General features: G+C 40.0%; 1 protein-coding gene across 6 annotated transcripts in view; it reads right to left on the bottom strand.

Moving 5' to 3' along the window:
- Positions 1-11137: 11137 nt before the first annotated feature.
- The window catches only part of ptpn21 (protein tyrosine phosphatase non-receptor type 21), a 55115-nt gene continuing 52985 nt past the window's right edge, over positions 11138-13267 (bottom strand). For all 6 annotated transcript variants that reach the window (XM_078406738.1, XM_078406733.1, XM_078406737.1 and 3 more), the window contains exon 20: positions 11138-13150. In XM_078406738.1, the coding sequence (XP_078262864.1) occupies positions 13022-13150 (129 nt within the window). In that variant the 3' untranslated portion in view covers positions 11138-13021. The remainder of the gene's footprint in view (positions 13151-13267) is intronic.

Here is a 13267-nt window from a genome sequence, read left to right as displayed (position 1 = left end):
CTCAAATTTGGAGACCAAAACTGCACACAGTACTCCAGGTGCGGTCTCACCAGGGCCCGGTACAACTGTAGAAGGACCTCTTTGCTCCTATACTCAACTCCTCTTGTTATGAAGGCCAACATTCCATTGGCTTTCTTCACTGTACCTGCATGCTTCCTTTCAGTGACTGATGCACTAGGACACCCATATCTCGTTGAACATCCCTTCTTCCTAACTTGACACCATTCAGATAATAATCTGCCTTTCTATTCTTACTTCCAAAGTGAATAACCTCACACTTATCTACATTAAACTGCATCTGCCATGTATCCACCCACTCACACAACCTGTCCAAGTCACCCTGCAGCCTTATTGCATCTTCCTCACAATTCACACTACCCCCCAGCTTAGTGTCATCTGCAAATTTGCTAATGGTACTTTTAATCCCTTCATCTAAGTCATTAATGTATATCGTAAATAGCTGGGGTCCCAGCACCGAACCTTGCGGTACCCCACTGGTCACTACCTGCCATTCCGAAAGGGACCCATTTATCCCCACTCTTTGCTTTCTGTCTGTCAACCAATTTTCTATCCATGTCAGTACCCTACCCCCAATACCATGTGCTCTAATTTTGCCCACTAATCTCCTATGTGGGACCTTGTCGAAGACTTTCTGAAAGTCGAGGTACACCACATCCACTGACTCTCCCCTGTCAATTTTCCTAGTTACATCCTCAAAAAATTCCAGTAGATTTGTCAGCATGATTTCCCCTTCGTAAATCCATGCTGACTCGGAATGATCCTGTTACTGCTATCCAAATGCTCAGCAATTTCGTCTTTTATAATTGACTCCAGCATCTTCCCCACCACTGATGTCAGACTAACTGGTCTATAATTACCCGTTTTCTCTCTCCCTCCTTTCTTAAAAAGTGGGGTAACATTTGCTATCCTCCAATCCACAGGAACTGATCCTGAATCTATAGAACATTGAAAAATGATCTCCAATGCTTCCACTATTTCTAGAGCCACCTCCTTAAGTACTCTGGGATGCAGACCATCAGGCCCTGGGGATTTATCAGCCTTCAGTCCCATCAGTCTACCCAAAACCATTTCCTGCCTAATGTGGATTTCCTTCAGTTCCTCCATCACCCTAGGTTCTCCGGCCCCTAGAACATTTGGGAGATTGTGTGTATCTTCCTCAGTGAAGACAGATCCAAAGTAACGGTTTAACTCGTCTGCCATTTCTTTGTTCCCCATAATAAATTCCCCTGCTTCTGTCTTCAAGGGACCCACATTTGCCTTGACTATTTTTTTCCTCTTCACGTACCTAATCATCTTGATCTTGCTGCAACTTTATGTGCTTGCAAATGGAATTGAACATGGTGTCATCGGCAGTGAATATCTGTGCTTTTGACCTTATGATGGCAGGATGGCCATTGATGAAGGATTTGAATACGATTGGGTTAACGGCATTGTTTTAAGGAGTTCCTGCAGCAATGTCACAGGTATATGATGATTGGCCTGCAGCAACCAATCATTTTAATTTGGCATTAATTTTACAGGGGCTCTTTGATGTTGTATCCACTGCAATTATGGCAAGGGTCATTTTTTGAAACAATGGTATAATGAAGCCCATAATGATGTGGCCCAGGCAGGATTTTAACTGACTGGTTCACAATTACTCAAATTGGATTTGTCCTTTTTGTCATGGGAAAATGTTCCCATTTATTAGGTAGATGTTAGTATCGGAACTGAATGGAACAGTGACATGAGGCACAGCAAACTGTGCAGTGTACACCTTCAACATGATATACCTCTTGCTGCATTCAGTGTTCTCGGTTATTTTTAGTTTAGTTAATTGTCACGTGTATCAAGGTACAGTGAAAAGCTTTTATTACGTGCCAACCAGTCAGCGGAAAGACAATATATGATTACCACCAAGCCATCCACAATGTGCAGATGCATGATAAAGGGAATAACATTTAGTGCGAGATTAAGTCCAGTAAAGTCCGATTAAAGATAGTCTGAGGGTGTCAAATGATGAAGACAGTAGCTCAGGACGGCTCTCTAGTTGTTGATAGAATGGTTCAGGTGCCTGATAACAGCTGAGAATAAATTGTCCCTGAATCAGGGGTGTGCATTTCACACTGACTCGCCTTTGATTATGCTGGTGGCCTTGCCAAGGCAGCATGAGGTGTAAATGGAATCAGTGAAAGGGAGGACGGTTTGTGTGATGGTCTGGGCTGTGTCCACAATTCTCTGAAATTTCTTGCGGTCTTGGATGGAGGTGTTCCCAAACCATGCTGTGACACATCCTGATAAAATGCTTTCCATGGCACATCTGTAGAAGTTGGTGAGAGTTGTTTGGGACTTGCCGAACTTCCTAAGCCTTCTAAGGAATTACAGGTGCTGGTGGGCTTTCTCAGCCATTACTTCAATATGTGTGGTCCAGGACAAGTTGTTGGTGATATTTACTTGTAGGATTTTGAAGCTTTCAACTATCTCTACTTTGGTGCTGTCATTGCATACCTATGCAGATATGTGTACCGCTTCACTTTGGCGACACGGAGGCGTAGCAGTAGAGCTACTGCTTTACTGCGCCAGAGACCTGGGTTCGATCCTGACTACAGGTGCTGTCTGTACGTAGTTTGTACATTCTCCCTGTGACCTGTATGGGGTTTCTCCGAGATCTTCGGTTTCCAAAGACGTACAGGTTTGTAGGTTAATTGGCTTGGTATATAAATTGTCCCTAGTGTGTGTGGGATAGCGTTAATGTACAGGGATCGTTGGTCGGTGCAGACTCGGTGGGCCGAAGGGCCTGTTTACGCACTGTATCTCTAAGCTAAACTAAACTAAACGTCCTAAAGTTAATCACTATCTCCTTTGTCTTGCTGACACTGAAAGGTTGTTGGCTTGACACCAGGTCACAAGGTTCTCAATCTCATTCCTGTACTCTATCTCGTCATTATTTGATATCTGGCCCACAATGGTGGTTTTGTCCACAAATTTGTAAATTGATTTGGATTTGTTCATGGCTGCAGAGTCGTGGATGTACAAGGAATAAAGAAGGGTGCTGAGAACACATCCTTGTGGAGCGCCAGTGTTGAGAATTATTGTAGAGGATGATTTGTCCTCTATCCTCACCAATTGGGGTCTGTTGGTCAGGAAGACCAGGATCCAGTTGCAGAGATGAGTCCCGAATCAAAGTTCGGTGATGGGCTTGGATGGGATTGGATGGGATAATGATGTTAAAAGAACTGTAGCCTATGAATAAGTCTGTCGAAGATATCTCTTATCCAGGTGTTCCAGGGATGAGTATGGAGCCAGAGAGATGGCATCAACTGTGAACCTATTGTGGCGGTGGACAAACTGCAGTGGGTCAAGGCTGGATTTATCGCATTCCATAAGTAGCCTCTCTTTTATGTAATATGAAATCAAATGAAAAAGCTGAAGAATGGCATCTGATATCCCTGATAAATCAACTACTTGGGACTTTTTGCTGAAAAGAAAACATTTTAGCCAACTATTTGGCATGTATGCTGAACCATTTAAAAATTGAACTATTCTTAGAGCTTCTTCCTCAGTAATCGTTCATGACAGGTTTAGAGATTTTATCTGATCCATTAGTGGCATCACAGAACTGTTTCTTAAATACTGTTTTTATTGTTTAGTATGTAGCCCTCAGTTGCAGCTTACTGAACACTGCATGTAGGAGCCATTTATGCTTAATTTAGTTACTGTCATTGTATTATGGCTATGTTTAATATTTCTAGTTTCTGTCTTTTTTGTATGCTTGTGGGTGTGATTTGATACGTAATGGGGAGTGTCTACTTTGGAGGAGGCTAGCGTAGCAACAGAGATTGTGGGTCAGTTTAGTCTCGGAGGATGGAGAGAATACAGTTTTTTTACCACACTCACGTCTGCCACACTCACAAGGACCACATGGTAATGACTACACGATTTTTACTGTATTGTTTGAAGAAACAGTTGATTAGAACGAAAAGTTATGAATTACTCTTGATTTGTGCTACTTTAATAAAGACCAGTTAATCAAGAAACAGCGTTTGGAAGATTCGTTTTTGTTATCTCAGAGTGCGGTGTGTGCGTAAGCTATACCTCCATTCCATCCCCGAGAAGTAATGGCTATCGAAGTTGGACTTTGAGAAGGTATAGAAACTGCCATTACATTAGGGTAAAAAACTCTTCTCTGAATGGATTAGAGTAAAAAAACTTTTCTCTGAATGGAGCAATAGAGTAAAAAACATCTCTGAATGGACTAGAGTAAAAAAAGCTATTCTGACAGAAGAATCTAAGAAAGACTTGTTCTACAAGCAAAATCCGATTCAACAGTGGAATTGAAGAAGAAGCTGAATCTCTGCCAGAGATTAGAGCTGAAATCAAAGGAACAAAGAATCTGCCGGTCGAAGGCAAATTGACACGGTCTACACCTGGATCATTAGAAGATTGAAGACTTAATTGACTGGGTGCCGTTTAGTCGTAATTTTAAGTCAAGAAGTTTTAAAAAAACTTAAAAGCCTGTGAAAATTCTGCAGAAGTACTATTTGATACAAGAAGCTTGTTTATGCTACGAGGAGATAGGAATACCAAACTCGCAGAGCACGACCTTGAAAATTAGCGATGTTGTGAACTTCTACAAGATAAGGTGCTCAGCTAGCGATTGTTTACCATAGGTACTGGCCGAAGACTCTCAGCCTTGGAATTAATGATGTGTTTTGAAAAAATACTCATTCTGTTTTGAATTCTTCTAGTGTTTCTGGAACATAGTGATATGCACCAAGTCATCATGGATCTTCCATCAGGTAAGTATGAAGAACCGCCACAGGAGGGAGATGCGGAGCAAAAATCAAGAAGATATGAGAAAAGAGATATTAAACTTTCGGAAAAAGGAGAGCCAGCCTATCTGGAAAGATGCCAGAAGGAGAGAGACAAGCTGTGGAAGCAGGTCATCAAATTAATTGACTGTCAGAAGGAATTAATGGAATCAGATGAGAATGCGAACATTGTACAATCTAATCTGGATCAACTACTTAACCTTTGCCATGAGGTTGGAGAAAACCAACACTCAATATTGTGTTTACAACTACCAAAGGAGCAACTCGAATGGCACGCTCAGTGGTTCCAAGAGAGAGTGGAATTTTTTGATGGTTTCATGGCTGACGCGGAGAAGTGGTTGTCTGAAACCACAGCTCAAACATTGCACTCTACAGTAGAAGGTGCGATGCAACAAGGTGTTGAAGTGTGAGAAGAAATTACACCTCAGGATAGTGTCTCAAACATTTCAACGCGAAGATCCAGACGTAAATCTGGTTCTGTAGCCAGTTCAACTACGAGGGTCTCTGCTCAAATGGAAGCTGAAGCTGAGATGGCTGCTCTCTCGCTAGAAGCTGCTGCCTTAGAGACAAAATATGAGATTGAAGGACAAGAAGAACAGCTGAAAAGACAAGAAGAATAGCTGAAGAGAGAGGCTGAGAGACAAGAAGTACAACTGAAAAGACAAGCAGAACAGCTGAAGAGAGAGAAGGAACGATTGGAAATAGCCACGAAGCTGGCAGCTGCTGGGGCAAGGAGGGACATACTGGAAGGCCAAAGATCAAAATGCAGCTCGAGAGCATCTCAGAAGAAGAGTTCCTTAATCCAAGAAGGAGCTACTAAGCTGGAAACAACAACTAAAGTCAACCCACAGCCAGAGCCAGTCTGGTCTCGTGACGCCAAACTGGCACTGAGTAAGTGGATGGCCGACAAAACTTCACCAAAGCAACCGGGTGCTAGACCGAAGCAACCTACCTTTGGGATGTCTGTTAAGGCTCAAAAAGAGCCAACCCAGCACTCTTCTCAGAGGCCTGTTCATCAGCTATCTGCACCCAGCCAGAGACAAACAACTGATTATGGGGCTCGTGACAAAATTTATCCGGGTCGACCTGCACTAAGCCAGGGATTTCAAAATGAATTTTATGAATTGGTAAGGAATCAAACGAGACTCAGCGAGCTCATGGTTCAACAAAATCTTTCTGTCACCTTACCCCCAATGGAAATTTCTAAATATGATGGTGATCCTTTACAATATGAAACTTTCATAGTAGCGTTTGAAGGAGGAGTGGAAATGAAAACTACAAGTCACAGAGATCGCTTACGATTTCTGGAGCAATACACACGCGGATATTCAAACCAGCTTGTTAAAAGTTGTCGACATCTGCCTGCGGATGAGGGCTACCAAATGGCAAGAGAGTTGCTTGAAGAGCATTTTGGTAACAGACAGAAGATTGCTAACGCATACATGAAAAAGGCCTTTGCTTGGTCAGATATCAAGGCGGAAGATGTGAAGGCTTTGCATGAGTTTGCGATATTTCTTAGGGGTTTTTGTAATTCAATGAGAAATAGCATCCACATGGAAGAAATGAAAGTCGTTAGTAATATGAAGGCTATCATTCTAAAACTGCCCTATAGGCTTAGAGAAAAGTGGAGAGATAATGCAGGCGGTTGATGATAGAGGCCATGCTTCCTGACCTGGTGAATTTCATGGAAAGAGAAGTGCGGTTAATGTCAAACCTACGCTATGGGAATATTCAAGATCCTAAACCAGCAACTGTCAAAGGCTCTACCTTTACTAAAGGAAAGGGAAGATTAGGATCTAAGGAAAGCAGTTTTGCTGCTGCCGTAATACCCGTAGAAACGAAGGACGGAATAAAAAAAGGATGTATCTACCGTTAAGCCACAAGGGTTTTGTTTTTCATGTAATGAAGTTGGTCACAGTATAAGATGGTGTTGAAAATTCAAGAAAATGGAATATAAAGATAAGATTGACTTCTTGAAGGGGAAAGGAATCTGTTATGGATGTCTGAAGAAAGGACACATGGTCAAAGACTGCAGGAATCGGATAACTTGTAATATATGCAAACAAGATCATCCTGAACTGCTTCACTTTGAACCGAGGAATACGGACGAGAAGCAGGAGCAAATGGAACAAAAGAAGCCAGCTACGAGTGATGTTGTTGCCTCACCTCAGTTAAATGCACATATTGGGGCCGGGGTAGAAACCTGTATTTTCTCCATCTTACCAGTACAGGAAAGCAGAGTATTACCTGAATGGTGACCGATTAGGAGAAGGGGAGATGTAACGTGACCTGGGTGTCATGGTGCACCAGTCATTGAAAGCAAGCATGCAGGTGCAGCAGGCAGTGAAGAAAGCGAATGGTATGTTGGCATTTATAGCAAGAGGATTTGAGTTTAGGAGCAGGGAGGTTCTACTGCAGTTGTACAGGGCATTGGTGAGACCGCACCTGGAGTATTGTGTGCAGTTTTGGTCTCCTAATCTGAGGAAAGACGTTCTTGCCTTAGAGGGAGTACCGAGAAGGTTCACCAGATTGATCCCTGGGATGGCGAGACTTTCATATGAAGAAAGACTGGATAGACTAGGCGTTTACTCGCTGGAATTTAGAAGATAAGGGGGGATCTTATAGAAACATATAAAATTCTTAAGGGGTTGGAGGAGAGGCTAGATGCGGGAGGATTGTTCCCGATGTTGGGGGAGTCCAGAACCAGGAGTCACAGCTTAAGGATAAGGGGGAAGTCTTTTAGGACCGAGATGAGGAAACATTTCTTCACACAGAGAGTGGTGAGTCTGTGGAATTCTCTGCCACAGAAGGTAGTTGAGGCCAGTTCATTGAAGTAAACGGAACTGAACACTCCTGTATAATTCATTCCAATAACTCTCAGCTTATCAACTTGTCTGTTTTGCCCATTGCACTTACCGATGTCTCTAACATAGTCTTGCTCTTGAATTCAGCTTTTCAACTCAACTGCAATTTCAACTTCCAGTATTACTTTGGCTTTCGTCTTAACCTCAAATTCAGCAGCACATGTCATCCATCAAGCCTACCCAACTCTATCCACTGTTCTTCAATCTTGTTGAAATTTCTTTCTCTGGTAAACAGTGGCGATGGCAGTGTATGGTACAGCATTGGCCGAGGGATTGAGTAGAGAAGATGGGACGTCATGTTACATTGACAAATTGTTGGTTTTGCTACACTTGGAATATATTATATTTAGTTCTGGTTACATTATAGGAAGGTTGCAATTATGCCAGAGAACATGTAGAAAAGATTCACATGAATTTACTTGAATAGCTAGGCAAGTGGGCAGACTGAAGGTTCCCAAACCGAAACGTCACCTATTCATTTTCTTCAGAGATGCTGCCTGACCCGCTGAGTTACTCTTGCAATTTATATCCGTCTTTGGTATAAACCGGCATCTGCAGTTCGATTTTATTACGTGAAGGTTTGAATCTTCAAATATATATCATTAATTTAGTCTATATAAATCGTAGAACATTCAAAAGGTGTATTTTTCCAAAAACAATTTAACAGAAAAGAACAATCAATTGACATAAAAAACATTTTTATAAACATTGTTTTCTTCGTAAACATCACCAACAAAATCATAACCCTAAGTGTTGTTGTTCTGTATTTTGCTCTACACACTTGCTAATGAAAACCAACTTGTTTACAACCTCACTGAAATGAGAGTCCAAAACAAACGTTTAAAAGATTCTCTCTGGTTTCATTTTAAGCCTTTTGTGGCACCTTCCCTAATGTTTTCCACACATACACTACACATCTACAGATTTCTCTTTATTCATCTTGATTGCTACAACCTTCATGAACTTTAGCACGACAAACATGATTTCCTTATCATAAAATCACATTACCTCTACTAGATTGTCTGAGATTTGCTTGACTAATTTTCTGGAATTTTTTGAGGATGTAACAAGTAGAATGGATAATGGAGAGCCAGTGGATGTGGTGTATCTGGACTTTCAAAAAGCCGTTGACAAGGTCTCACACAAGAGAATAGTGTGCAAAATTAGAGCACATGGTATTGGGGGTAGGGTATTGACATGGATAGAAAACTGGTTGGCAGACAGGAAGTGAAAAGTAGGAATTAACAGGTCCTTTTCAGAATGGCTGGCAGTGACTAGTGGGGTGCCGCTGTTGAGAACCCACAGGTGCTGGGAACCCAGTTATTTACAAAATATATTAATGATTTAGACGAGGGAGTTAAATGTGACATCTCCAAGTTTGCGATGACACAAAGCTAGGTGGCCGTGTGAGCTGCGATGAGGGAGAGTGGGCAGATGCATTGCAGATGCAGTATAATGTGGATAAATGTGAGGTTTTACACTTTGGTGGCAAGAACAGGAAGACAGATTATTATCTGAATGGTGTCAGATTAGGAAAAGGGGAGGTGCAACGAGACCCGGGTGTGCTTGTCACTGAAAGTAAGCATGCAGGTACAGCAGACAGTGAAGAAAGCTAATGGCATGTTGGCCTTCATTGCGAGAGGATGAGTTTAGGAGCAAGGAGGCCTACTGCAGTTGTACAGGGCCCTGGTGAGACCGCACTTGGAGTATTGTGTGCAATTTTGGTCTCCTAATTTGAGGAAGGACATTATTGCTATTGATATAGTGTAGGTTCACCAGGTTAATTCCCAGGATGGCAGGACTGACATATGACGAAAGAATGGATCGAATGAGCTTGTATTAGACAATAGACAATAGGTGCAGGAGCAGGCCATTCAGCCCTTCGAGCCAGCACCGCCATTCAATGCGATCATGGCTGATCACTCTCAATCAGTACCCCGTTCCTGCCTTCTCCCCGTACCCCGTTCCTGCCTTCTCCCCATACCCCCTCACTCCGCTATCCTTAAGAGCTCTATCCAGCTCTCTCTTGAAAGCATCCAACGAACTGGCCTCCACTGCCTTCTGAGGCAGAGAATTCCACACCTTCACCACTCTCTGACTGAAAAAGTTCTTCCTCATCTCCGTTCTAAATGGCCTACCCCTTATTCTTAAACTGTGGCCCCTTGTTCTGGACTCCCCCAACATTGGGAACATGTTTCCTGCCTCTAATGTGTCCAATCCCCTAATTATCTGATATGTTTCAATAAGATCCCCCCTCATCCTTCTAAATTCCACTATTCACTGGAATTTAGAAGGATGAAAGGGGACCTTACAGAAACATATAAAACTCTTAAAGGATTGGACAGGCTAGATGCAGGAAAAATGTTCCTGATGTTGGGGGAGTCCAGAACCAGGGGTCACAGTTTAAGAATAAGGACATCTCATTTAGGACTGAGATGAGGAAAAACTTCTTCACCCAGAGAGTTGTGAATCTGTGGAATTCTCTGCCACAGAAGGCAGTGGAGGCCAATTCACTGAATGTTTTCAAGAGAGTTAGATTTACTTCTTAGGGCGATAGGAATCAAGGGATATGGGGGGAAAGCAGGGACGGGGTACTGATTTTAGATGATTAGCTATGATCATATTGAATGGCAGTGCTGGCTCGAAGGGCCAAATGGCCTACTCCCGCACCTATTTTTCTATGAATGCCTCACTATTTTCTTCTTAATAATGGATTCCAGAATTTTCCCTTTGACAGATATTAAGCCTTTTGAACTATGATTTCCTGCCATTTCTTTCTTGAATTGCATTTGCAGATGCCCAATCCTATGGGAGAATTCTAAAATGCAGGGAAATTTAGAAACTGCAACCAACGTATCACCGTTGTTTCAAGATTATTTCAGGCTCCCGTCTCCCTATAATACTTTGCAAAAGTAATTACTACAGAAGAATGCATCAAGTGGAGTGTATTTATCTATAAATTACATGCAACAATTTCAGTCTAATACAGTAATACGATTATCAAGCATGATTGACAGGGGAACCACAAAATTATCTCCAATCTGGTTGAATTTTATCACCATTAGCTGGTCAAGCAAATAGACTTGTGTTTCCATCATAAAGCTATGCTAACTTCTAACATAATTCACGATCAATGGAAGAAGCATTTATAAGACAAGTCTCTACTAGGACAATACATTTGAATATAGAAAACTTTCTTTGAGGTGTGACTAATCCTTTAATTTGAATAAGCACAAAAAAACTAAAGGATAACTCTTATTAATGCAAGTTAGAATTAATTCTAACTCATGTTAGGAAAAATAGGAAATGTGTTCACATCATTTTACTTAAAACATTAAAGCATTCCAATTTCCTGTACTGCAACTTCATTTTGCAATGTACATTTTAAAATAAATAAAGATTGCACGTTCACTATGGGGTATACCATTTATTCAAGCTTGAGGAAGTTTCCGAAATATAATAAACAAATATTTAATAAAACAGTTCTGCTTAAATAAACTAAATACTGGCACAGAGATATTTGGTCAAGAAAAATGCAAATAAAGATGTGAAAACCAAGTTATTTTTTGCATTTACCATAAAAGGTCTCATTCTAAAGTAATGCTTCAGCCAGGTTATATGAAGGTTTATTTATGCCACAATGTTATTTATGTATTGGCAGTGGGCAATAAAACAATGTTCTTATTTTCCATCAAAAACTTTTCACCATCTTATTTCTCACTGGAGATGTAAAGGTGGGGTAACAACAATATGTTCAACCATTTCATAAGGAACACTACAGGACTTCTATTACAACAGAAAATTAAATTCATCAGTTTTACAAAACATTGCACGCCAGATTTGTAAGATCAAAACAATATACATGTCATGGACCATGTGGTCTTAAAGAACATTGTTAAAGAATAAGATGGCATAAATGTTGACTTTTACACAGAAAAACATAAATGCATGTACATCTCATTATGACGTACAACCCAGCTCAATTCATTTCAGGATTCATGTTATCTATTTAATTTATATATATATACAAAAACATAATTTTACAGATTGTCCTTCATACACCCATGATTGAATGTGTCTTGTAGAGTAGGTAAAGTTTTTATCATAAACTTCTCATAATTAATGAATCACTGAAATGAGGTGAATACAAGTTAATCAGATTCATGGAAAATATATAAAATTGCTTGTTTTTTTTAAAAGCACAAGTTTAAAGAAGAATATGTTCACTATGCAGAAATCCTTCACTCTTACATACATTGTAAACTCAAGTCATTTAGCAGCAGTCTTCCAATTTGTGTTTTCTGTTTGAAGTGCTTCAGAATTATATTACACTAAGAGTCACACAAAAGCCAGTTGTGTGCAAACTAACACTATTACTTTTATCAAATATTTATCAATGCTAAACTATTCAGATTTAAACCTATCATTATGAATTTAAAAGTTATTCAATAACAAGATTAGTTCAATCACAATTAGAATAGAAATCTTAAGATTAGCTTACTTTGCTTTTCATCAGCAGTCCTGTCACTTATTAGGTTTTCAGCAATTTCTCCAGACCATCAAAAACATTCCAGACATTTTACTGAATGGGTAGTTATTTTTAACCGAATATAAATCGGATTAGTTTAATCCATATTATTCAGTAGAAAATTAAACTCACATCTTCGTCATTTCTTCTGTAATATGATACAATATAAATGTGATAAAAATAACTTTCTTACATTAATTTCACATCTAGAAATACGGAATCTAAAAATCTTCATTTGCACCCATTCAATCTTATTCCAAAAATCTCAGGTTCACATCATTGCATACTCACTTTCTCCTGCTAATGAAACAAAACAACCACTGTCACTTTCACCACATATCCATAAAACCAAAAATCTTTCACACTTATCTTTAAAACTGATTATGCACCAAATGTGGCACATAATTATAACAGTTAGTTTACAATGACTTCCTTGCTAACAATGTTCATCACAAGAGCAAAACGTGATGATTTAACATATAACTTTTCAACCTGTACACTGAAAAGTTGCAAAAAATTTGAAATAGAAAATCTTCAATAAGATAAATTTCACTCATCGCAAACTGCAGAAATATGCACAGTACTTTGTCCAATATTATTGAAGAGGTATCCAGATACAGGAATACATGTGCATTTTCATTAGATTTGGTGATTTTGTTTTGTGTGCTTTGCATGTCCTCTTCTGCACGGTCCTTTGATGCAAGTTTATTCTTAGTCCTCGTCCCCAAAAGGACAGAATTATCCTTCATTTAAATCAAAACTTACACCTACAAATATCACAGCATGCAGTGAAGTGGTTAAATCAACCTGGAGCTTCTCAGGAAATGAATGAGCACTTTGTAGACAAAAATATACTGAGCGATTGTTTGCACCATTAACATCCGTTGCTGTCTCAGCAGGTTCAGCACCATAGTAATATCGAGAATCTGTGGGGTAGAAAGTTAGAAATTTTTACATTTTTCACACCAAATAAATTGAATATCAAAACAAATTATTACAACACAAAATCTTCAACAGAAAGAAAAAGGCACAACATATTAATG

Source organism: Rhinoraja longicauda, chromosome 10 (assembly GCF_053455715.1).
Source record: "Rhinoraja longicauda isolate Sanriku21f chromosome 10, sRhiLon1.1, whole genome shotgun sequence".
NCBI classification, from domain to species: Eukaryota; Metazoa; Chordata; class Chondrichthyes; order Rajiformes; family Arhynchobatidae; genus Rhinoraja; species Rhinoraja longicauda.
This window is presented reverse-complemented; position numbering and strand designations above follow the sequence as displayed.